A 27,416-nucleotide genomic window follows, 5' to 3' on the forward strand; every position below is an offset into this window, starting at 1 on the left:
ACTTACAATAGCCAAGATAGGAAAACAACCTAAATGTCCATGAATGAATAAATATAAAAAGAAGTTGTGGTACATGCAATATATGCAATGCAATACAACTCAGCCATAGAAAAGAATGAAATCTTGCCATTTGTGGCAACATGGATGGACCTTGAGAGAATTATGCTAAGTAAAGTAAGTCAGACAGAGAAAGGTACATACTGTATGAATTCACTTACATGTGTAATCTAAAAAAACAAAACAAATGAACAAGCAATACAAAGTGTACAGACAACAGACAGATGTTTGTCAGGAAAAGGAGACTGGACAGTGGGTGTAACGGGTGCGGGGTGCCAACTGTACATGGTAATGGACGTTAACTAGGCTCACTGGGGTGATCACTTTGTAGTGTATATAAATACTGAATTGTTGAGTTGTACACCTGAAATTAATGATGTTATATGCCGATTTCACCTCAACTTTACAAAGAACAACAGGAAAGTATCAAAGGAAATTTTGTAATTCTCACATATAAAGAGACCTTGTGTTTAAGCCATTGGCTTATAGGGAAGTCATTGAATTGATTCACTTTTCACAGATAAATACTATTCTCAATGGAAAATGACTGCTGGTGGGCAATGTTTTTGACCCAGATAAAGCCTGTGGTGGGGTAGTTCTACTTTTTAAAGCTCCAATTTAAAAAATCTCAAATTATGCCAATCATATCGAAGGCAGAGATTCTAGCTCTCGTAGAGAATTTTACAAGCATTATTATTTCAGCACCAAATCATGGAAAGAATGATTTAAAGCACAAATAACAATCTTTTATTACTAACTGAATCTGTTAAAAATACTAAGAACTTTTACTCCAGTAACAGTTGAAATTAATAGTTTTCCTGGCTACACATAAACTACCAATTAAGGAAAAGAAGAAAGTGAATAAACACATTTTGGTTGATTAACTTTATCCATCCTTATTCCTCTTTAATCATTTAATGAAAACACCAAAATCAAAGAAAAATCACTCCCATGTCTCCCCTTTTATTCTGGGCATGATAAAAGGCTTGTAGAATGCTGACGCACGTCACCCAACCTCACTCCAAGAAAAAAAAAAGTACATAAACTTTAATGAATGTTATCATTTTTCTTTTGTAAACTTCTAAAGATCCAACTCTTACTCCAGACACCCAAAGTTTTCCAAATATAGTAAAAACAATAAATAAGTTCTAGTACCTGAAGCTCAATGGTTTGAGAGAGACTGGGGAAGCTGCAACAGAACTACCAAGACAAAGGGTGAGGAGAAATTTCCCTTGCAATCTGATTAAAGTAAAAGTTTCCACAAGGTTACACATTCTTCCCTCCCAGCTAATTTACCTGGACTCAATTCTGGAAATTTCCTGATATATTTTGGTCATAAAAACATATAAATGAATCAACATGACAGATCACAAGACCATAATTTCTTATAGGACTCACATTTGGTAGTAGACTTTACAACTCCAGACTGTTTTCTTATTTTGGAAATTGTTTTCTTAGACTAATCACATGTTAGAAACCATCTGACCATTTTGCAAAAATGTACACAGGTGAGGCTTAGAAATTCCAGGAATTTAGAAATGCACAGAGTTCAGAAAAGAAAGATTTCAACAGACCCAGATCCTCTCTTCTTATGTTCTGACTGCTTGGGTATTCTACTCAAGTGGGAAAAACAAAAACATTTACATAGACATTGATTCAGATCATCACAGTTCATAGAAATCAAACTGAGAGGATTTCAGAGGAAGAACTTTTAACACAGGATCTTTGCTTGGGCTTCACAAACACCCCTGGAAAAATAAATTTAAGTAAATAAATAATTCTCCCCTCTGGAGAGAATCCATTACTTTCATCAGAGACAGTTCTTGATAACTAAACTAAAGAACAATCATCATTCAGAACCACCTGAAGTCCTACAACCAGGGATTTAAAGAAGAAACTGTATCGAGACTGGTAGGAGGGGCAGAGATGCAGAACAGGCTGGTCCCACACCCACGTGTGGCACATAAACTTGGGAGGGATATCTTGGATGCAGAGGTCCCCCCTGAGGAGCAAGGGGGTCCCAACCCTACACCTGCACCCCCCACCCCCAGCCAACAGTTCCAGTGCCAGGAAGAAAAGTCCCCATAACTTCCGGCTGTAAAAACCAACAGGGATTGAGGCTGAGGGAGATAGTCCAGGCAGTTCCTCTCACAGAACCCACACACAGACTTACTCAGACTCTCTCCTTGTAAGCTCCAGTGCTGGAGCAGCAGCTTGAAAGGCACCAGGGACATAAGGGGAAAAATCGAATTGTCGAACATAAGGGCGAGAGCTGGGGGGCAGCTTTCTGCCATAGAGAAGTGCTGGCAGAGGCCACTGTTTCTTTTCTGAGCCCTTCCCCACTGAGTCGGCAAGCAGGAACCATATCTGAAACTCCATCAATCTAACACTATAAGCCCACGCTGGTGATTCCGAGGCCCTGCCCCAGCCCACTTTCTGGCCCACCTACGATGTTTCCAATGGCTTTTCTATACAAATGGCTTGCCTTGCGCCATGCTTCATATTTTCCGAAAAATCTCTCAAAGAGCAGCCTCTGGCCTCAGTATACCTCTCATTAAGTGACCCCAGGCCTGGCACTAACAGCAGCCAGTCTTGGTTCACACCTTGGCCTCACCTGGGAACCTCCAAGCTCAGCACAAGTAGCAACCATCTGCAAATTGCTTTGTAACACATGCCAGGAGGCCCTAGACAGAACACAGTCAGTGGCTGATCTTGGTCTGCACCTCCTGGGAGGCCCCAGAGCCAGTGAACCCAGTAGACAGCTACAGACCACATAGGAGCACCACCCAACCACCTCCACAAGTGACACACTCAAGGACAGACTCAGGGGGCACCAGAGCCCTGCTGAAGTAAGTCCTGCTCTGTGGGGTGGGTCCTTGCACAGCTGATCCTTCACGGAGGTCCCAGCCAGGCCTTGCAGCAGAAGAGCCTGGGGTTAAATCCCTCCCACTGGCAAGCCAACAGCAATCTAGGTTCAACTACAAGAGAATAATGCACACAGCCCACATGGGGGTGGGGGGCAGGAGGTGACAGCACACCTGGAGTGCCCAGCTTGGTCAAGTTAACAGGAATCTGTGCCATTGGACCCTACAGAACATCTACTACATAGGGTCACTCTACCAAGCCTGGGAGACATAACAGCTCTACCTAATACATAGAAACAAACACAGGGAGGCTACCAAAATAGAGAGAGAAAAAAACATGTTCCAAGTGAAAGACAGAACAAACTTCCAGAAAAGGAACTAAACAAAATGGAGACAAGCAATCTCCTAGATACAGAGTTCAAAACACTGGTAATAAGGATGCTCAACAAACTTACAGGAAGAGTAGATAAACATAGAGAACTTCAACAGCAGAAAGAAGGGCATGGAATCCATAAAAAAGAAGCAGTTAGAAATGAAGGCTACACTAACTGAAATGAAGAATAATTTATAGGAAATCAATTGTAGAGAAGATGAAGCCAAGAATCAAAAAGTGATTTGGAATATAAGGAAGCAGAAATACACCCAATCAGAACAGCAAAAAGAAAAAAGAATCTAAAATAACAAGGATAGTGTGAAAAGACTCTGGGACAACTTGAAGAGTACTGGCATTCACATCAGGGCGGGTGAGGGAAGAAGAGAGAGAAGCAAGAAACAGAAAACCTATTGGAAAAAATAATGATAGAAAATTTCTCCAACCTGGTGAAGGAAATAGACATACATGTCCAGGAAGCACAGAAGAGTCCCAAACAAGATGAACCCAAAGAGGCCCACTCCAAGACACATCATAATTAAAATGCCAAAGGTTAAAGACAAAGAGACAATCTTAAAAGCAGCAAAAGCAGTAGTTACCTACAAGGCAGCTCCAACAAGACTTCCAGTTGATTGCTGAACAGAAACACTTCAAGCCAGAAGGGATTGGCAAGAAATATTCAAAGTGTGAAAGGACCCACAGCCAAGATTACTCTACACAGCAAAGCTGTCATTTAGGATCGAAGGACAGATAAAGTGCTTCCCAGACAACAAAAAGCGAATAGAGTTCATCATCACCAAACCCGTATTATATGAAATGTTAACGAGTCTTCTTTAAGAAGGAAAAAGATTAAAAAAATAAGGAAAATAAAATAGCAATAAATAGATATCTACAAACAACTGAATAAAAAAATAAACAAGCAGAACACAAATCATAGATACAGAGAACATTTTGATGGTTGTAAGGTGGGAGTGAGGATTGGGGAGATGGGTGAAAAAGGTGAAGGGAGTAGGAAGTACAAATTGGTTGTTACAGAATCGTCAGCCATGAGGAGGTAAAGGTCAGCACAGGGAATATAGTCAGTAATAGTCTAATAACTATGTATGGTTTCAGATGGGTGTGAGATTTTTCAGGAGAACCACTTAGTAAGTTATATAATGTCTAATCACTGGCGTGTACATCTGAAACTAAGACAATAATGTACGTCAGCTGTAATTGAAAAAAAAATGATTTAAAAAAGAAATAGTTCTTAATGGCAAAAGAAAAAAATTTTAAAAACACTGCACCCACATTTTATAGCAGAAACTTACCTTGTCACAGGAAAGTTCTCATCTTGACGGTGCCTTACACCTTTCACAGAACTGATTACTCACGGGATGAACTTGCATAAGACATTAACCTCCTAAAGTTAATAACTAAGATACAAGCATTTATGCAAAACAAAAAGTATACATACCTTTTTTCCAAATCTCTTATTTTCTCTCTAAGTGGTTCAACAATCTAAAACAAAACAATCAATATCAGTTTTAAAGCAAAAACACAGCCCTCCACCACCTTCACCCCACTCCGATGTTCCAGATAGGCACGACAAAAGGCAAAACCAACTTTCATTCCCCTGCGATTCACTTCCAGTTTGAAATTAAGTTATACTATTTCATCACAATTCTAGATTTGAAATGATAAATAGAACAGTGGAACTGTTACTCCATAGATGCATAAGTCTGAAAAAATCAAACTTTTTACTTCCCTATCTTACTATGAACAATATCAACTTTCGTTCAGGCTCATAAAAATAGGCAGCTCAACACCACTGGTGTCTTTTCAGAAACTAAAACCCCCTAACTGCTGCCCACAAAGACTTAACATCTTGTTTCTGCACATTACTCCAGCACGGAAATGACAGGCCGGGTCATTCCCCTTCCGTGTGTGTTGATACTGCGAGAGTGGGCAGAACGACAAGGGCAAACACCCAAGGGCTTTCCCAGGAATCCAGCAGCTGGCTTCAACTCAAAATGAGGAACTCCTCATCCCCTCCCAGGCCATGTTACAACAGTCCATCCATATCTACATTTCTTTGACTAAAACCTAAGTAGTTATTTTAAAATAGAAGGTGTATTACCAACCAGAGGAGCTAGCTTTCAGGAATGTAGCTGTGATTTCCCCATCGGTGCCTACGGACACTCTTCATGTTCTCACTCCTAGCATATGAGTTGGGCCTTTTTCCTTTCAGCATCTGCTCAGGTGAGAGGATGCTGGTGCTTGCCTTCACCCCTGGTACAGGTAATCACTTCCCTTTCTCTAAGAAATTCTGGGAAGGCTCACCCAAAAAGGCACAAAGAAGTTTAAACTCATTTTGCCATAAAGGTAGAACTTGTTTTAATAGAGCACACCTTTATAAACAGACGAAGGCTGACACAGAGCCACATCTACACATAACATATATTAAGTCTCCCATTAAATAAGGGATCGTTGTTTGAGAGATGGTCTCAGAATCATAGATCAGCATCAAGCTGCTAAAATAAAGATACCAGCACAAGCAAAGGAGCTGAAGTAGATAAATATAATATATAGAAAAAAACAGAAGCAAAATATGGAAGAGACTAACCTCTTCAATCTTCCTTTCAATTTTCAGTTCACCATTTTCCTGGATAGACCTGTTGAGTAGAAAGCTACAAAACTGAGATCGATTGAAAGGCTTTATGACCTCAAGAGTTATTTCTTAACAAATTTCCACAACACAAACCAAAGGCTGCAGACCTCCCTCTCCTTTCAAACATCAGTCCCGTGTGCCACTTCCCTCTGGACAGGGGTGCACTAGAGGAAAATAAAGACTACCAGGGAGAGGAAATCTCCTAGACCCATGTCATACGCTCCCTACTGCCTTAGCGTTATTTCTATTAAATTAAAATAATCTCACTTTCACATTACACCCAGCGTGGGATTTCAAAGCAGGAGGCGTGTCTACAGGAGTACAAGTCTGACTGCCAGGCTTTCCTGGGGATTTAATATAAATGGAGATTTTTCAAGTAAAAAAACAGAGCTCCTTTAAAAGGGACCTGAACACTCCACCTAGCCACACAGAAGCCTTTGTCAGGAGACACGCACAAGCCCTGGTGGCAGGAATCAGCTCAAGGAGGCCCTCCCTGCCTTGCAAAAGCAACCCAAATTGAAAAGCCTGGTGCGGGCACCACAACCCTTTTCCCTTACAGCCCTGTGCAGCAGCGTGAAACTTGCAAATTCAATCCAATCACCACAATCTTGATTGCTATTCTTTTAGTTGTACAATACTGCCAAGAAGAACAAAGTGGAGCAAATGTGTCTTTAAATTAAACCTTGCTGACTTTTTTGGTGAACATTAACACAAGGATTTCACTTTTTTGACTGTCCCTCCTGCCCTACTAGGCAACACAAATAATGCACAGTCAGGCCAGAGATTCCTCGAGACAGACAGGTGGTCTCAGCATCCACGTGGGGCCAGGGACCAGCTGCGTTCCTCGGGAATATCCACGGAAGACAAGACACAGCCCAGATGTGTGAACAGCAAAATATTCAGTTTCATTTTTAAAACTGAATTTAATTAACCCAGGACACCAATGGTGTATATGTAACAACTGAAATGTATCTATAAAACCCAACTACAATATCCAAATTATTAAAAATAAATACCTCATATTAACGAAGTTGCCCCACACAGCTGTAAGGAAAGAAGAAAAAGTCAATATTTAAGTTCACGATATTGAAGGATTTCAATTGAATACAAATTTAATTTTTAACCAATGTTTTAAAATTCACTAAGAAAACTAAATTATAGCTCATGAAGAAAATAAAATGCACATTTTAAAAATATTAAGTCCTACTAAAGGAAATAAGTGAAAATGATCCTATATACCCGCTAATTTTGGAACACCTCTTTCAAGGTGTGGCATTCAATTTTGCACGTGTTTTGATTGACAGTATGTCCCCAACCGTTGTTTGAGGAAGAGCCAGTGACAAGGATCCAAGACCTGTGTGACTGAAAGAGATCCGAGGGTTCAGTCCAGCCACTTAACACTTTAGTGTTGATGAAACCAAAACCAGAGAAGTTAAAAAATGGCCTGACGTTGTGGCTGACCTTCAACCAGAAGTCCATCCGTCCTTCCTCAGCACCTATCCTGTCTCCCTTACATTGCAGGGTCTTGTCTGCTGGTCTGCCTCCTGGATTACAGGTTATCATGTCTACAGATGGCATTCAGTAAATGTCCATAAATCCCTGGGCTGCAACAGCAAAATTTCACCACGGATGAGTTTGAAAACATAATACTGGACCATGAGCGACCACTTCAAGTTACTGAACAGGGGATTACGTCATACAGAAACCCTCAGCACGAATGAGTGGTCCTAAGGTTTCGTACACACTCGGCCCTGTGTGGTCACTCCCCAAGTGCTAAACTCCTCCAAATGGCCAGGTACTCGCAGGTGCTTCTAGGTGCAAGGGAAAGAAAGAGAGCAAATAACAAACACCCTCCCATCGCAGGGCTGGTGATTTTGTGAACTTGGGAAAGCCTTGAGGTTAGAGCTACTCCTAGGCATCTTCTCATTGCTACCCTCCAGTACATAGGGCTTTAATTAATGTTTACTGAATAGAACTGAGTCCAAAATCACCCCCCCAGCAAAAAACCCCCATTGTTAAGAAGGGACATGTTGTCAATTCCATAAAATCATATCCTTCTTCAACTAAAGTAGGAAACTATGACAGAAAAGAGATTAATAAAATAACCACATAAAAGTGGCAAGTGAGCAAGAAGTGGGAGAAATTAAAATTAAACGCCCCTTCTAGGAAGCCCCCTTTCCGAGACTCTCCACCTTCCCTAAACCACTCACCACCCCCAACCCTTTAGCTCTGTCTGCAGGTGGTCTCCTGCCTAGGCTAGAAATGCCTTCACATTGTCACCTGACACCCAACCTCCCTCACTGCTCCAGGGGACACTGGAGTCCCTCTGTGTTGCCACTTCTTTTTTAACTGGAAGTTTACAGTTGGTCTTCCTGCAGGTCAGGTGTTTCCTTATTCATATTTGCAACACCAAGCACATGAGGGCCAGGCACCAAAATCAGGTGCATAGAGGTCAAGAAATGTTTTCACTTTCTTGCATTTACCTATTGCTTAGTACTTTTCATCTTCAGAAGTGTTGTTACCAATTAATCTTCAAAATATTTTTAGGTCAAGTGCTCTGGCTTCCTTTTAAACCCTCAACAGCTCCCCCTGCATTGCTTGGGTGAGTAAAAGGAATTGGCACCCAGCACAGACAAGGCAGGAAAAGATGCTCATTACTGCACACTCATTTCAAGGCAGAGACACAAGTGATTTCCCACAATTAGGAGACCTGATCCTGTGTTTTGTGTAAACTAGCCTGGAATGTTGCAGGTTAAACATTATCTAAAATTAACGTTGCTTTTAAAATTTTGCAATGTGTCTCACAGTGTCTCAAAATGAACTGCTGGAGAACCAAGATGGTGGCGTAGGTAGACACACTGCGCCTCCTCACACAACCAGAACTAACAGAGAATCTAACAGCAAGGGAGACCGACACCAAGGAAACAGAAAATAAACATTCATGCAGACTGGTAGGAGGGGCGGAGACGGGCACCGGGGTGGAGAGGACTCCTGGCTGTGGCAGGACTGAGACTGGCGGAGTGTGGGAAGAACGGGGCAGGCAGTCCCAGCACTAGCAGACCCTGTGGCCCCACATTTGCACAGATAAACCCAGAGGGCCAGACTCGGAGTGGCGGAAAACAGGGCAGGCAGAGCAGCGGGTAGCACCCCACGGCACCACATTCGCCCACAGATAAACCGGACGAACGGCAGGGAGCGAAGCAGACCGTGCAACCCAGGGCTCCAGCACGGGGGGGAAATAAAGCCTCAAACCTCTGATTGAAAGCGCCCGTGGGCGTTGGGGCAGCAGCAGGAGAGACTCCCAGCCTCATGGGAGAGGTTGTTGGAGAGACCCACAGGGGCCTAGAGTGTACACAGGCCCACTTACTCGGGAACCAGCACCAGAGTGGCCCAGTTTGATTGTGGGTATCGGAGTGAAAGATTGAAAGCCGGAGGAGAGTGAGGCAGGTACCATTGCTCCCACTCGGCCCCTCCCCCACGTACAGCGTCACAGAGCAGCCACCAGCATTACCCCGCCCCAGGGAACACCTAAGGCTCCGCCCCTTAAAGTAACAGATGCCCCAAGACAAAAAAAAAACAAAATGGCCCAAATGACAGAACACTTCAAAGCTCCAGAAAAAATACAGCTAAGCGAGGAAGAGATGGCCAACCTATCGGATGCACAGTTCAAAACACTGGTTATCAAGATGCTCACAGACTTGGTTGAATTTGTTCAAAAACCAGATGAAAAAATGAAGCCTATGCTAAGAGAAACAAAGGAAAATGTACAGGGAACCAATAGTGATGCGAAGGAAACTGGGACTCAAATCAATGGTGTGGACCAGAAGGAAGAAAGAGACATCCAACCAGAAAAGAATGAAGAAACAAGAACTTGGAAAAATGAGGAGAGGCTTAGGAACCTCCAGGACACCTTGAAACGTTCCAACATCCGAATTATAGGGGTGCCAGAAGGAGAAGAGGAAGAACAAAAAATTGAAAACTTATTTGAACAAATAATGAAGGAGAACTTCCCCAGTCTGGCAAAGGAAATAGACTTCCAGGAAGTGCAGGAAGCTCAGAGAGTCCCAAAGAAGCTGGACCCAAGGAGGAACACACCAAGGCACATCATAATTACATTACCCAAGATTAAACGCAAGGACCTACATCCAAGATTACTGTATCCAGCAAAGCTATCACTTAGAATGGAAGGGAAGATAAAGTGCTTCCCAGATAAGGTCAAGTTAAAGAAGTTCATCATCACCAAGCCCTTATTATATGAAATGTTAAAGGGAGTTACCTAAGAAAAAGAAGATCAAAAATAGGAACAGTAAAAATGACAGCAAACTCACAGTTATTAACGGCCACACATAAAACAAAAACGAGAGCAAACTAGGCAAACAACTAGAACATGAGGGTTGTCAATAGGGGAGTGGGGGGGGAGAGGGGGGTAAAGGTACAGAGAATAAGTAGCATAGATGATAGGTGGAAAATAGACAGGGGGAGGGTAAGAATAGTGTAGGAAATGTAGAAGCCAAAGAACTTATAAGTATGACCCATGGACATGAACTATAGGGGGGGAATGTGGGAGGGAGGGGGGTGGGCAGGATGGAGTGGGGGGGGGGGGAAATGGGACAACTGTAATAGCATAATCAATAAATATATTTTTTTAAAAAATGAACTGCTGATAGATGCACTCAATAAATATTGAAACTAAATTAAGCTAAATTTAATCTATTATATATAATACAAGCACTAAATATTAAGAAAAGCATGCAGACAATTGTAACTGAATAAAAATAAATTAATTAAAAAAAGAAAAAGAAAGAAAAGTATAAAAGGAAAAAGATAATAATTCAGCATTATCAACAGAGGGCTTAAAACCAAATTCCCTTACATAGCTTTCAAGATAACTTTAATTATTCTAACTTTAATATAAACTTTAAAAATACACTGTATGCAAACTGAGGCTTGCCGGTTCTACATCTCTCGTTATGTCTGTGTCCAGACTTCGTGCTATGCTGGGAAACCTTGATCAAGAAAATCTATTACATAGAAATTTTCATGTAGGGCAAGAAATTGACTCATTTTAAAGGTATGATTAAAAATGAGTGTCCTTTTCCAACAAAGAAAAAATTAAAGGGCTAACTCAACACTTTTGTCTATATTAGTCTTAGTTTCTTAAATATTAATCAGCTACTACTTGAGACAAATCCTTTTAGAACACAATTCCTCTCAGACTGATGTCCATGGGTCTCAGTGGATTCACGGATGAGTTTCAGAAGTGGAGAGCTGGGCGGACGAGGAGAGGATCCTTGAAACTCCAGGCAAAGCCCTGGTCCATAACCTTCAAAAATCCTCCAAAGACTACCAACACTTCGAACAGATGAAGACCCACCAATTTGTACCCCATAACAGCTTGGAATTTTAGGAGGCATATTAGTTTTAGAATGGGGACCGAGTTCTCCTATTATACTAGGCAACAAAGAAAGTGCACTCCTACCGCCCTATTTTAAGTACTGTTACTACTAGGTCAGACAAACCATTTTTATTTCCCATATGTACAAGTGAAATGGCTACAATGTGCTTTAGCATGTTTTTATTGGGCATTCTGATCACGGCTTTCACCTGGAAAGCACATGCACTTTTGCCCTAAGCACAGAAGAACTGTGAATTAAGGAACCCACTCTCCCGCCTCTCTGCATGAGCTCACATCCACTACCACAGTACGTAAGGCATGCCTGCAGGCAAGCACGCCAGGGGCTCACCATCTTGGCGTAAAGATGTTAGTGCTTGACAACACAAATCATGGAGGACTTAGGACTTGTCTTCTTTTTTCAAATTTCCTGAAATCCTTCCTCACTCATCCACCAGCCAGCCATCCAGTAAAGCTGGATGCACAGAGGGTGCCTACAGCGGCACAGAGGGGTATGATCCTGCACACAGAACTTCATGCGTCAGGTAAGCAATGTGCACGTGATGTACAGGGAGGACCCCAAGAGCAGTGGGCCAGAAAAGAATGGTCCCAGAGGAGGCGAGGCCCAGGTGACAAGAAACCATACGGGTTCACCTGGGCCTACAGGGAAGAAACAGCTTGAGCCCACGTGCAGGAAAAGGTGGAACACTGGCCACCAGTAGGACACTCGGGATCTTACCCAGATCACAGAGACTCCAGTTCTTCAGGCCCTTCAGGACGGTCCAGAGATAGAAATGACACACTCCCACGGTGGGAACAGCGGGCAGGCACTAATGTAAATGCAGGTCTTTTTTCAAAAATGGAAACATTTATTTATTGAGTCACTGCTTACAGCCAAGCTACCTGTGATGACTTACAGCAAAAGCTCCCATTCCACAGTGCCCTTTAGCTTTAAAAGGCCCTCAGGAGCTAACAATGACAAGAATGGGCTCAGGGTGGAGCAGTGGGGGTCTGCACTCCCCAGTCTCGAATGATAAAATCCAGGCTTCCCAGACCCTACGAGGCTTATGTGGTCTTCAGACCTCCTCACTCAGAATCTCAGGACAGGGGCCAAGGCATCTGTATTTTTTAAATGTCCCAGGTGGCTCTGACCTGGAAGAATCTGGTGACCAGTCACAGCTGACAGACCTAGGTAGGCCTAGGAGGAATGGAAAACCACCAGGCGGGAAAAATGTACCGTGGGAAACTATAGCCTGGGAAAATGCCTGCCTGGGAAACTACCTGTTGACCCTACCCAGGACAAACAGATGCCCACCTAAGATTGGGGTCTGGGGTCAGCAGATCCAGCATAACAGGATGCAGCTTTAACTTGAGCCTGAGAAGATGTATCAAGAACCTTTGGGTCAGCAGAAATGGCACCCAGCAACCAGCTCTAGCCAATCAGACTCTGACACCCCAGCCAGTTACCCTTCGTGGGTTTTTGCACTTAAAAACCCTGCCCTAAGAACAATCAAAAGAGTCTTAACCTCCCTGGTTGGCTCCCCAACCTCCCTTGGTTGGCTCCACTTTCTCTACTTTCCCCTGCAAGTCCCAGCCTCCCTAGGTTGGATCCACTTTCCCCTCTTATTCCCTGCTAATAAACCCTGCTCCTAGCTCACTGCATCTGTCTGGTTCCTTGAGCGACTCAGACCTAACAACAGCCACACCCTGACCTGTTACCCACCTCTGTGTTCTCACAGTCCGGGCACAAGCCACTCTGGTGCCATGTAATTTCTCCGGTTTGCCAAGCCTGTTTCTGCTTCAGGGCCTCTGCCCTTCTCCCAAATGCCTCCTCACTGCCCCCTTCTCTCAGTCCATTCGTGTCTCAACTCTAAAGTTGCCCCATCAAAGAGCTCTTTTGACAATCCATCATAATAAACCCACCACCACCATCACCCTCTCTGCCTCCCTACCCACACTTAACCTACTTTCTTTTTCTTCACAGCACTTATCACCAGCTAACATATCTATGTATCAATTCATCTGTGAATCGTATCTATTGTCTGATCCCCTCCAACAAAATGTGGGCTCCAAATGGCAAAGATTTTCTGTTTTGTTCAATGCCATTATCTGTGGCACTGATATGCATGCATGTAATATGCACTTATTAAATATTTGATGAAAGAAAGGAAGGAAGGAAGGAAGGCAGGAAGGGAGGGAGGGAGGGAAGAAGGAAGGAAGGAAGGAAGGAAGGAAGGAAGGAAGGAAGGAAGGAAAGAAGGAAGGAAAGAAGGAAGAGAAATGCTCTCCCAAATGATTGGGAATTGCTGCTCTAGGACAGAGAGTCAGCAGGCATTTCCTATAAAGGAACAGATCCTAAATATTTTGGGCTTTGCGGGCCATGTGATGCCTGAAGCAAGTCCAGCTCCGCCACTGTGGAGCTTCCCCAGATAATTCGGAAACACATGGCTGTGCTCCCACAACTTATTCAAGGACACTGAAATTCGAACTTCACGTTATGAAACAGTATTTTTTTTTTTTGGCTTTTCTTCAACTATTCAAAAATTGTTACAACTATCTTAGCTCGAGGGTGGGCTGGATTTGGCCAGGGTCAGTATCTCCCTGCTCAGAGTTACCAGAATGACTGGGTACAATCCCCTTGTTCTTGACAGGAAAGCAGCCACAAGCCACCATACATGACACATATCAGGGGAGTAAACCTAGTCCTGAGGAGCAGAGAGAAGGAGGCAGGTCTGAACTGTGAGGATGGGGAGCGACATCTCCTGGGCGAAGAAAGTGCTCTTAGAAGGAAAGAGTGGGGGAGGGCAAGGCCAGCAGAGGGGCCCTGGGGAGGGAACGGAGAGAGAGGGGAGCAGGAGCCCAGAGGGTCAAGTGGGGTGAAGAAGGTTTTCTTACCATCTCCCCAGGGGATTCCGTTAATGAGTCAAATATTAATACCATCGTTTTGCCTTTTGTAGCATTCTAAGACACCTAGTTAATGGACACCAGCAAGTGTTCAGAGTGTGATAACTGGCAGCCTGTGTTTCAGCACAACAGGAAGAAAGGGCAAATGGGCAAGGGAGAAGCTGGGTTGACGTCAAGAATGCAGAGGACAGAAATGGCAGGTCCTGGAGATGGGTGGTACATCAAGGTGAGATGAGAGTGTGGGGTGGTGACAAGGATCATGTCAGGAGATAAGAACACCAGAGATGGAGGATGGCTGGGGAGAAACAATGGACTGGGAAAAGCATGTCCTGGGTTTGAGGCATCCTACAGTGATGAAGGTGAAAGATGTCTAACAGGCTAGTGGAAACAGAGGCCTGGGAAAGCCAGCACTAGCCAGAGATGCAGGGAGGGGACCGCTGAGGCTGGCATGGGGAAGGTTCATTAACACAGGGTGCTGACTGCTGCATCCAGCTGGGCAGAGGCCACGGCCCTGGGGGAATCTCACGACCAGGCCAAGCCACGGGTCCAGGAGGTGCAGCAATGCCAGTCTTTCCGCGTGGGCCTCTCATCCTCACTGTTTCTAATCACAAGGCCATGGTATTACCTCCATTTCACAGCCAAAGACGGCAGCCAAGAGGAATATCATGTGACTTGCTCAGGGTCACCCAGGCCAACATTTGCAAATGTGAGGCCTAATTTCAAGCCCTGTGTGACCTCTCCAGGGCTCCAAAGTCATCACCACCTCCAAAGAAAAAAGGCATCTTGGTTGGGTTTTTTTTTCAAACTTATCCTGTAAACTAATCCCCTCCCCTCAGACTCCCAGTGTGTGACATGTGTTCAAACTCAAACTAAGCAACATTAACCTCAGGAAACCCTTGGGGTGGGGGCAGCAACGAAAAGCCTATTTGAATACTGAAGATGCTCCCCATTTCAGGAGAGCAAAGAGCAAATCCCACCTTCCACTCGCTCGGGTCAAGAACACTTTCACTTAGAAAAGTGTTCAAAACAGAAACCCTGAGCAAACACAGGGCCCCTTGAAAGGTCCAGTAACACTAAAGTGTGACGTTGCTACACTCATTCTGCTGTGACTGTTTATTGTTCCTCTCGAGATCTTCTGAGTGTGTAACTAAAACAAAACGCTTCGTCTAAGCTATGACTGGTGCGTCCGCCAAATGCTCACGGCAAACTGCAGTGTCACTGTGCTTTTACACAAAAGGCAGACCCTCTATGGTGGTACTTTTCGAACCTGTCCGAAAAATCTTCAACATGCCTCCCGTGAAGAGATGGGGCCTCTGTGTCCTCCTTGAATCTGGAGGACTTGTGACTGTCACCATAGGGGAGAGCAGAAGTGGCATTCTGTGACCTTTGGAGCTGATCATAAAACAGCAGGCACCTCTACCTCATTGTTGCCAAGACACTGGCTCTTGGAACCTTGGGCTGCTGTGGAAGTCTGACCACCTTGAGGCTGGAAAGGTGACCTGCAGGCACTCCAGTAGCTGGTCCTAGCCCAGCCCATTCTCAGGAGCCAGACTTGCCATGGAGAAGCCACCTGGAGTGGATCCTCCAGGCCCACCTGAAGGATCCCAACTGAAAGTCCTACACGTCACAAAACAGAGAGCAGTCACCCTCACTTCAAATTCCTGACCCAAACAACCCATAAGCACTATAAAATGCTTGCTGTTTTACACTACCAAGTTTTGAAGTACTTGGTTAAGCACCAAGACTTAACCAAAACCAAAACACTGTCAGGTACATCCTTCCCCTTTTAATGCACTCATGTTCAGATGTTCCGGTGGCAGCCCTCGAATCAACCCAGGACACAAGGCTAGATTCCTCCCCAGCCAGTGTGTTCCCTACGAAGCGCATGTGCGCCCTCCTCCCACCAAGGGCACAGCCGTGCCGCCTGAGTAAAAAGGATGGGTCGAGTTCTTGGGGAAATCCTACCACCCCAACCACCCAAGGCTACCTGCCTCCACCTGGACAAAATGTTCAACACCCTAGGAAAGATGCACCCTTGCGTACCTCCAATGAATACTGACAATTCTAAAACTGTAACAGAGCAAGTATTTGACTCATCTGGATAAACTTTTAGGTAGTACAACTGAAAAGGTTTTCAAAGCAGGTAAGAATATGCACTATTCTAATAGTAAGAAAAGCATTATTCTAATAATAAAAAAAAGCACTATTACTGTTTAAATGAATCAGAAAGGTCAAATTAAAAGATATTATTGTTTTTAATATATTCAAGTAAGAAAGGGAGAATTGCAGAAGGAGGAAGCTCTGGTCTCCGGTTCCCATTACAAGAATGAGGTGCCCAAGGGCAGGCGGCACGATCCACCAAAGAGTAGCTGTCACTGAAGGAGAATCCCTGCCTGCTCCCTAACCTGAAGAAGCCCCGTCAGGCAGGCCTGTGTTTGTCCTCAGTGGTGATGCAAGATGAGAAGTGTCCCAGAGAAACAGGTGATCTGGGGTGCCTGAGCAGGTTCCAGTAACGGGGCACCAGCTTCTTGTACCTCCCTGCGACACCGGCCCTGCTCCAGGCCCTCCCCAAAGCCAGACCCCAGGGATGAGCCCCAGAAGCAGACAGGACAGCAGTCCTTTCAACTCCCTGCCCTGCAGTCCCCTGACAGGTCTCACACTTCAGCTATAGAACTTTTAAGTGACTCACACTGTCTCACAGGTTTACCTAATAAAATCACACCACCATTCCCACGGGAAAATTTTCTGTCCCAAGATGTTCCTTTTTAAAAATGCAAGGAACTGTGGAATTTGTAGATGATAACTGGTCCTTTCAAAAAAGTCTTTACATGTAAAAATGTCCAACATTAAGTGAGAAGGGAACTCAAAAGAACACATGTCATATAATCAATCTTTTCTTTTTAAAACTGTGCATGTTTAAAACACATGCATGTGTACTTATTCACAGAAGAAAGTCGGAAAGACATGAGGTATAACCTTTCTATAGTTTCGTATTATTTTAATGTTTACGACTTGCAGGAAGAAAGCCTGACATACAGTCTTGAGGTCTGTGAGGACGCCCATTTTGTTCTGTGCAGTCCAGGGAGGTCAGCACCACGGCCTGCAGAGCTCCGGACCTACTAAAGCCCCGAAACCAGTGAGTTGGAAAAGCCCAGAAGAATCCTCAACTATTTACTCAGCTACCATCTCAAAAACACCCACCACTCTGTTTTCAAAGCCTGGGTAAGAGAAACTCCCTTCCTCAGGGACCCCCATAGGTAGACAGGACAGATGGTTGTTCTGACCACAGCGGCACGAAGCGTGCCCTGGAGTAGTGTTGGTGGCAGCACCTGGGAACTTGTAGCATATGCAGATTCTCACGCCCCACCAGGGCTCCTGCAAAATCTCGGGGGCGGGGGGGGGGGGGGGGGGGGGGGGCCAGCCCTTTGGGTTTTCACAAGTGCTACAGGTGAGGCAGATTCATCTACCACCTGAGTGAGATCCTCTGCATACACAGACCACCTTTGTTCTTCTCCCATTTTCCAATCCTCCTAAAACACGCCATGTTTTGTTAAAACAACAGACTTAAAACAATATCAAAATAAGCCCTCTCTGCACACTCCCTCTAGGAGGCACCATTGTAGACTTCCCCTTTCTCTCTGTGCTACCCTCCCCTTCCTTCCCAGGCAGCTGACAGACCACTTTGATTCTTCCTTCAATGTGTCCCTTCAGTGCCCGTCCTCCATCCCCCGGCCAGCCCCTAGTCCAGGCTCTAGCCACTACATGACCCAACAACCCCCACCCCTGTCCTCCCATGGCCGCCATCTCCACGTGGCATTACTCCCTCCCCACTGATGATTTGTCCTAGAAGCTGCCGTCCTAGTCATTTTCTTGATCAAGATTTCTAAGTTCTCCAAACTAATTTGATGGCCCACTCAAATTATCAAAAAATCTTGTGCATGTACCCCACATGTATGTGCATGAACCATTGTATTATGTTCATTATAAAACAAAGGCAGAAAATGTAAAAGGATGAGGTTAAACAGTGTGTGTATACATATATAATTTAAAACTTCATCTTTGAATTTCTCTTTGATCCAGAGATTTTTTCTTTTTAAGGAAATTTGCTAATTTCTAACTACTTATGTTTGTTTGGTGTTTTAAAACATTTTATGGCTTACTTACTCACGCATACATAAGTCCCATAGGGTACCCTCTCCCCTACCCCAACCCCATCCCACCTGCTTCTACTCCTCCATCACCTGCAGTAACCAGGCAGCACAGTGCTGAGCACACCCATCCCTCTCCAGCCTTCACAACCCACTGAATGCCGTGGGGCTTCTTACATCCTATCTGCGCTGCCTGATTATTAAATAACCACCAGCTGATCATGCAGGGCCCCATCTCCAATGGAAAGCATGCACGGCAGTGCTGATACAAGTCTTGCTCAGTGCTGGGTTCCGATGAGATGAACTGGGCACATTTAGGAGCAGGGATTCTGTGTTCCATGTGCTCCGCAGAGCAAAGCCCTGGCCTCATCATGGTAGCCAATTTCCTCTCCTCTTAAGGGTGTCTAGTGCTCCCTCCCAGGCACCAGGCACCGGGCCCAGGGGGAGTGACCTCTCCACATGCAGGACAATCCCAGTGCTCCCCCACCCATGCTCCTGCACAGGACACCCCAGGGACACTTCCTGCTGTTCCTTCAGCCTCATCTCCCATGACTCACTGCCCCCCATGGTCTTCCCTGCCTCCCAAAACTGAACCTCCCCTGATGTCTGAGTGCACCTCCCATGCTCCATCTTCAAACCCTGGCCCTGGCTCTCCCTTTGCACAGAGGTCCTTCCCCTCCTTACCTCTCGCAGTCAGCTAGCTCTGTTCTGTCACCTGCACGGGCCTTGCTCTCCCTCAGATGCCCTGTCTGACCCTCAGTATCACTGCACAGCCTGCACCTGCTTCTGTCTCTCCACACCGAGATCAGGATCCCCGTCCCACTTTCCCTGTATCTCCTCTGCAAGATAAACATGGCCACAGAATGCAAATCATAATAAAACTTCCCCACAACTGACCTTGGGAACCCAAGATGGTCTTTAAAGTAAAGCTTTAAAATTCTAAATACTGAGTTATATCCTTAAGGAGTTTCACTCTTACTCAAGGAAGCGGTAAGAACAACAGTCCGAAGGAAAAACACTCTCCCACTGGAGGCCCTCAGCCAGGCAGAGCCTGCCTCTCACCTGGACATGAAATGAAAACCACCCACCACCGAGTCCCCTGCAACCAGTCAGATGAATGAGGTAGATCTCCGCATTCAAAGACTACCTCCACATATGAAGAAAGCGAATCACAGAACAATCAATGGTATAAAACCACTTACATTTTAAAAGAGCCAAAATATATAATACTTATAAACCCATAATGCAAAGGAAACTACAGTACCTAGATGACTCATACCTACAGACCAGCAGCCACCAGCAACCGATGGGAAGGGAAACATGATTAGCAAGAAAGGGGAAGAGACGGGAGAGGGAGCTTCCAAATGCTTCCATATTGTTTGGATGTTGAAATTATGAATTACAACTAAGCCTCCAAAAGACATAAAATATCAATAACCCTTGCATTTCATTATCCAAACTGAAAACTACCCTTAACCACCAAATGCATTGGTTTCCAGGTTCTTCCACTCAACTCAGTACATACTCAGAGGTAACAATCCTATGGAAAGCAAGCTACCTGTGTGATCTGCCTTATGCAAATAACGATTATGAGACTGTGTCTTACAGATGGAATTAAGAGACATTCTGTCCTCAAATCTTCACCTGAGAAAATCATGCCTATCTCCTCCCAGCAGGACACCAATAAATTTGTAAACAGGTTACACTCAAAGATATTCTCAAGATTCTAGTGCACAGTGTTACTATTTAATAAGTAAACATTCAAAAGGCTCTTAATCTGAAACACTGAACAACAGGATCAATTTGGAGCCAAAGAGAGAGAAAAATGCCAGAGAACTCTTGAGATCTAGCATGCAAACAGGCACTTTTAGTCTTCAGGTTATTGTACTAGAGACAAATACAAATGACAAGAGGAGCACTCTCCTTTCTCCCTTCCCTCCTCCTCCCCCCCTGCAATTTCACAAATATCAAGTGATGCCACTCTGATACAGTAGAAAAAGTTGCTATATAAGTTCTTTTGTATTTTTTCACTTAAACACATAGAAACTCAATCTAAGAAAATATGGGGATATTCTCTGTCAAATAAATGAACGCATCTCCTAGTTTTCAAATGAAGAACAGAATTATGAAAGAAAAAGAGCAACCAAATGCATTCCCAGACCCTCCCAGCATCCAGGAGGACTGCTGCCCAGAGGAGTGATGAAACCAGGGACTAACCACCGCAGCTCAGGCCTCACTGTGCAGACACAGGGACCCTGACACCCGCTGTGAGCAGGAGGTGGAGGCAGTGCGCTTCCAGCCCCAACACAGAGCAGGCCACCCAAACATTTGCTGCTGCCCAGTCAATGAATTTGCTGGGAACTGCCAACAGCCACAGCTCCCCTGCAAACACTTCCTTTTCAGCTACTTCCATGAACACCACAGACTCAGTTTGACAATGGTGGGTGAACCTATTTTTTAGAATGCCTAAGGCAAAGCAAGCCAGGAAAAAAAAGTTTAAAAACAAAAAATAACCCTAGCTAAGAAGAAAAAGTAAATCCAGGCTCCTCACCACAACTTCCATTCTTTTTTGTTTTTTTAATTAATTTATTGTTGACATTATTACAGATCTCCCAATTCCCCCCCCCCTTTGCCCGCTTCCACCCATCTCCACCGCCCCCCTTCCCTCCAATAGTCCCACACTGTTGTCTGTGTCTGTGTTGTGCATATATGTTCTTTGGCCAATCCCTTCACCTGCTTTCATCCAATCCCCATCATTCTCCCTGCCTTTGACACCTGTCAATCAGTTCCACGCATCCACACCTCTGTTTCTGTTTTGTTCATCAGTTTATTCACAACTTCTAAGTGGAGAGAGAGGCCACTATGTAACCAAACCCGGAATGTGAAGCTAGGACATAAAAGGAAATGTTATATTACCTTTCTTTGGAAAGTAGAACATCATGATTAAAAACAGGATGAGAAAAAATGTGTACATATAAGGATTCATGCAAAAGGCAAAGGAAAAACTTTTTAAAAACAGAATACAACTTTGGGGCTAATCTTGCAGCATGCTGTTGAAAAGTGTTTTGTTCGTAATATATTTGCTATTGGATCTTTATTAAGAATGCTAAAAAGAAACTTCATAGAAATGAACTTCACAAAAAATGTACAAAACCTATGTGGAAGAAATTATAAAACATGACTAAGAGCCAAAAAGAAAGATCTCACTAACGGAAGAGACGTCACTATTTCTGTACGGGAAGGCATACAGAAATGTGCTACAATTTTAATGTGCTACAATTATGAGGATTGTGATTTTATCTTCTCTGCACTTCATTATCTAGTTTTTTCATATTGAACACATTTTTTCCTATTTCCAATTATTTTTTAATTTTTAACTGGGGGCTTTAAAATATTAACGATGTTTTAAGTCCACCTTTTCATTTCATGTTTAAAGAGGTAGAGCGGGAAAGGCAGTGTGGGAGGGATCTAGAAAGGCCATCTCCAAACGGCAGTGCCCACTGGCATGGAAAGTGTGCTCACCTAAGGCCAAGAGACCTATCCACGGCATGCCACGTAAGTGACGGGGCAGTGGGTGCACTGGTGGCGTGCCCACCCACAGAGACAGAACCACGTGCAATGGCTGACTGTAAGTCAGGTCTGCAAAATGCCAGCCTTCTATCCACGGCTTTTACCAAGGATGGCAGAGTCCAGGAGAGTACAAGGACACAGGGCATGTGGGGGATGAGAGTGAGAGGGCAAGTGCAGAGAGGGTGTGCACAAGAGAGGGAAGTGAGGGGGAAGGGGGAGGTAGAGTGTGGGATGTGTGTGCATAAGGAGGGGATGGGAGGGAAAGAGGGGAAAGGGGAGGAGATCGTAGTGTGAGGTACAGGAGCAGGTGGGGAGCAAGAGAGGAATCAAATGGAGGGGGGGTTCCTACAAAGATAGTGTGAGAGCAAGAGAAAGTGAGGGAGAGGAAGTGAGTGGAAAGGAGGGGGAAGAGGGTATGGGTTACAGGTGAGATGGGGTATGAGAAGGAGCAGGTGGGAGTGTAAGACGGGGAAAAGTGAGTGTGAGTGGGCAAGAGGGTTGGGAGTGGGAGGGACCAGTGCCTTGGGAGGCCTCTGGGGGAGCCTGGGTGGTCAGCTATGGGAGGGGCGTTGCGGGGAGAGCAGCAGGGTAGGACCTGGCCTGTGAGGCAGGCAGGTATGCAGGTGCCTGTGACGGGTGCAGGTGTTGTAGCAGGTGCAGACGCAAAACACTCCAACCCGGAAAAACAGGGCCCTGCAGACTCAACACCCTGGCCTAGATAGGGTGCCACTGCTGAGCCTGAAGCATGAGCCTTCCAACCACCCAATCTGGGGTACTGGGGCTGTGGAGTCTTTAAGACAGACAAGCTGACCTGGGCACACCAAACTGTCTCCCCATTAGCCACATCAGAGTCATCTGACATGTCCACCGAATCCCAATTTAGAACCTGCATGTTTTGTTTTCTGAAAATACTATAAAAGTGTTCAAATATACTAAGAATAAAATCCCCAAATCTCACCACACTAAAAAAAATTTTTCACCCTGGCTGGGTGGCTCAGTTGATTGGAGCATCATCCCATCCTCTTAAAAGGTTGTGGGCTCGATTTCCAGTCAAAGCATATACCTAGGTTGCAGGTTCGATCCTGGTCTGGGAGCGTACAGGAGCAAACCAATCAATGTTTCTCTCTCTCCCTCTCTAAAACCAATGAACATATCCTTGGGTAAGGATTAAAAACATAAAATGTTTTTCATTTTCTAGGAAATTCAGACTCATTCTGAAAAAGACTAATATGAAGGGGTTCAAGTATTTTCTGTTGTTGCTTTACTTATTTACTTTGGTTACAGCAATAAGAAGCTAAATCAAGAAGTCAAAAAAACTGCCCTGGCTGGTGTGGCTCAGTGGATTGAGTGTCAGCCTGGGAACCAGAAGGTCAATAGTTCAATTCCCAGTTAGGGCACTTGTCTGGGTTACAGGCCAGGTCCCCTGTAGGGGGCGCACAAGAGGCAACCACACAGTGATGTTTCTCTCCCTCTCTTGCTCCCTCCCTTCCCCTGTCTGAAATTAAATAAATAAAATCTTTAAAAAAAAAAAAGAAGTCAAAGAAACTGATAATTAACTTGATATTTAGACCTTGCTCTTCTAAATGAAGGGGGGATTAAAAAAAAAAAAAACCTTAGTCAATCTTCTGAGAAGCACCCACCTCTACTGCCCTTCCTGCCTGAGAACAGTCCCTCCATCGCAGGTTACTTTTACGACACTCACACCTGGAAACATCTTTTTTCCCTGGAGATTCGTCAACTGAAGCTATCACCTATTTAAAGAAATTCTTTTAATTCCTCATAGCATTTTTTTTAAAAGTATCACTACCTGCAAGGTATGAGAACACAGTATTTTTATTTTATAAGTGAAAAAAATGGAACAGCAAAGTTAGACGACTTATCCAAAGTTATTCTCATCAAATGTTTACTCATCTCACTGAATAAAGTTTACATCAGGGCAGTCTTCAAGCTCTGCCTTTAAGGACCCGAAGAATCCTGCTCCTTGCACCCCGTCACCTCCATGCTTATGGTCATGCTGGCACCTCTGCCTTCACCTCCACTGTCCAAACCCTATCCATCCTCTGAATACCAACTCCCAGGCCTGAGGGCCTCCCCATTCCTTCACACTCACTGGTCTTATTTCTCTCATTGAATATTTTGACCAGTTTCTTTAAAACTACATGGGGAAATAGGAAACCTGTTGCAGATAAAAATTCCCAAGTCCTAAGATCTGTTTCTAGTCTCAGAACACTTCTGACACCAAATGTGTGGGCTTTTCCACACCAACAACCAACCTCTCCAACTCTCTAGACACCAACTGGGTATCAACAATTCAATCCAGTTCAGACATACCCTATAGGTTAAGGGCTCAGTCCCACAAGACTGCCTCCAACCACAGTCTCGGGGACTCCTATGCTTCTGACAAACCAGCTATACATCAGGGATTTCCACCACTCCCTCCTTGGGCTCAACAATTTGCTAGGAAAACAGTTTCATTACAACACTGGTTTATTGTAAAGGCTGTAACTCAGGAACAGCCAAATGGAAGAGATGCATAGGGCAACGTATGGGGAAGGGACTGGGGCTTCCATGCCCTTGAGACAGCACAGGAACTAGCACCAGGAAGCCAAGTTAAGAGCAGGAGCTCAGAAGGAACTCAGCCCTCCACTCCCTACTCAAAATCGCAGAGGTAGTGATTCTGTCCCCTTCTAACTGCCTGCCTAAACTACTGACCCACATGTGCAGTTGACCAGGGTGTGACAGCTGTCCCACCTTCCCAGGGTGGTGGTAATGAGCAGTCAGCCATCTTGCCCCCACAGCTCAGGCACCTATGTAGGTACCCGGCAACAGGGCTGGAAAAGGAAGTCACCCAAGCCTGAAATGGAAAATTCCGAAAGCTCTTTTTCCAAAAGCCTGCCTTTTCGCACAAGCCCACTTTGTCCCCAGCTTATACGAGCAGCCAAGCAGAGCCAGCCCCTGAGTCAGTTCAGAGGAACGTCCTTTCCTCTGTGCTGCCTCCCTTGTGCTCAAGCATAAGCTTCATAAAGTCTGTCTGAAAATTTCTCAGGGGTTTCCCCTCGATCTCTACCTTGGGGAACCCAAAAACCCTAACACCAGTAACACCCTCTCCAGGTGCACCACCCTCACAGCACCACTACATATTTACCAACTAGGAAGCTCAACAAAATCTCATTGTTCCAGCGTTCATAATTCTCAATATCCAGCCCTCTCACACCCCAACCCTCTTCCAGAAGGTCCCTGGGTGGGCAGAAAGTGCCAACCCGCTTAAGCACAAGTTTGGTCTTTCTGGTGATCAGCCCCATCCTGAGGCTATCCAGGGGCCCCACCCTAAGTCACTTCATTGGCATAAGCTCAGGTATGACCAAAATGGGGTTCTTATGAATTAACAAAGCTGTTCCCATCCCAAGTTTTAAAAATTCTGTGCCAGGAACAGGGGACAAAGACCAAAGACATTTTTCCTGTATACCAGACCAGGCATGAGCAAATAGTTGCAACTTATTTCACAAAGGGCAGTTAACATCCTCAATATATAAAGCACTCTTAAAAATAAGGGGAAAAGAAGATGAAAAACTCAATCAAAAATGGGCAAAAACATGAACAGTTCTCAGAAAAAGACAAAATAACAGTCCATAAACGTTTGGAAAAAAGCTTAAGGACATTCAATAAAACAAGCACATGTTAAAGCAAGGAGACAGCATTTTTCAGAGTGGTAAAAAGTCTGACATTTGTCAGTTCAGTCTGCTGAGCAGCAGAGAGGAAACAGCTGTTCTGCATTGCTGGTGGGAGCACCTGCACAGCTTACCCACTGCTGCACTATTTGTAATAGCAAAATATTTCAAGGAACTTAAATGCCTTCCATGGGAGGCTGGTCAAATAAACCACAGTGCGCACATGCACGGGAATATTACACAGCTGTAGAACAGAACAAAGGTGATCTCTATACACTGATGTGAAGTGCTTTCCAGGAAATACTGAGAGCAGGAAAGAAGAAAAGGGGGCAAAATGGTCTAGACAGTATGCTACCTTTGGGGTAAAAAGGAAAAAAATTGTATATGCACTATACACACAAACTAATGCCTATATTTGCTAAAAGAAACCAAGAATTGATAAAAACAGGTCAATAAAAAAAGGAGCAGAGTGGAGAAACTAGAGATTACAGTCTGATTAACTTTAATACACTTTAACTTTTGACACCTCGTAGATATTGCAGGTTTGGCTCCGGGCCACCGGAGTAAAATGAGTATCACAATTAAATGAGCTGTAATCTTTGCGGCTGCTGGAGGGTCTTGCCTCCAGTTCGTAAAAAACCAAACATCTCTGAAGCACAAGAAAGAGAAGCCAACAAAATGAGGTGTGCCTATAAATGGCTGACACACTGTAACAATCAGAAAGAAAAAAGCAAATCCTGAAATTGAACACAAACGGAAAAAATGAACCTAACTGGTATAAGGCATAGAAAAAAATTATTTCAAGCAGCTTTTGAACACAACACTTTAAACTGCACATCCTTAGTGGGATATATTCTAAGGACAAAAAAAATACAAAGAAATACCAAATTTTCTTCAGATTGTTGTTATCGATACAGTAATTCTGAAACTGTTTTGTCTGTATGGTAGCATAGAATACATGGGTCTTTTCTGCTGTTAGAAACAAGATTTTCATTGTGAGGAAAAGGAATTAGCACCATAGGATGAGAAAAGGTAAGGAAGAAAGCTGTTGTGTTAAGATTTAAATTGGGGTATCAGCATAAATTCATGATTGGAAAAAGTATTTTCATTTCCTGGCTCTGTCGCTGAAAGAGCTGGAAGATATGGCCCCTCAACAGAGCAAAGGGCACACTGATGCTCAGACCTGATTCTCACACAGCGTTCTGCACGGAAAGGAAGCACGGCTCCTTGGACAAATGGTGGATTCTAGATTTGGGGCATGGAAAGAACAAGATGAGCCTGAAGCATCTGGAGATCAAAAGAAGTCCTCAAAGACTAAAACTCCCAAGTGATTTAAAAAAAAAGGGGGGAGGGGTATACTGATCGATGGCCACTCAATTCTGATTCCTAGACCTGTGACTATGACCTTACTTGGAAAAAAAGTCTCTGCAGGTGTAACTAATTACTGAAATTCTGTGGCACATCAAAAAATATGTTTTTTGCAGATCTGACAAAAATATAGGTATAATTCTGATTCATTCACACCATACAGCTATTATTATGTCAGCTGTTTTCATTTTTTTTATGGACAATTTAAGGGAAAAAAGATCAGAGCCCCTGACTAGTTAGGTATCTCATGTTTTAAAAATCCTTGCAGCACATTGGTTGAAAATGACTATCCTAGATTATCCAGTTGGGCCCTAAATCCAGTGACAAGTGTCCTTATAAGGGATGAAGGGGAGATGTGACAGAAGAAGACACAATGTGACCCACAGAGGCAGAGACTGAAATGATGTACCCACAGCCGAAACATT

General features: G+C 44.3%; 1 protein-coding gene across 3 annotated transcripts in view; it reads right to left on the minus strand.

Annotated features, from left to right (window-relative positions):
- Positions 1-27,416, minus strand: part of UXS1 (UDP-glucuronate decarboxylase 1) — a 106,613-nt gene that overhangs the window by 71,952 nt on the left and 7,245 nt on the right. Inside the window, exons 2-4 of one of the 3 annotated variants that reach the window (XM_024571788.3) lie at positions 6,958-6,985; positions 5,897-5,945; positions 4,748-4,791 (exon numbers count right to left, since the gene is read on the minus strand). The exons of 1 other annotated variant lie outside the window; for it this stretch is intronic. In XM_024571788.3, coding sequence (XP_024427556.1) covers positions 4,748-4,791; positions 5,897-5,945; positions 6,958-6,985 — 121 coding nt within the window. Of the gene's footprint in view, positions 1-4,747; positions 4,792-5,896; positions 5,961-6,957; positions 6,986-27,416 lie in introns of all 3 variants that reach the window. One more of the 3 variants, XM_024571787.4, reaches the window with a different exon arrangement.

The sequence above is a fragment of the Desmodus rotundus genome, chromosome 5 (assembly GCF_022682495.2).
Source record: "Desmodus rotundus isolate HL8 chromosome 5, HLdesRot8A.1, whole genome shotgun sequence".
Lineage (NCBI taxonomy): Eukaryota > Metazoa > Chordata > Mammalia > Chiroptera > Phyllostomidae > Desmodus > Desmodus rotundus.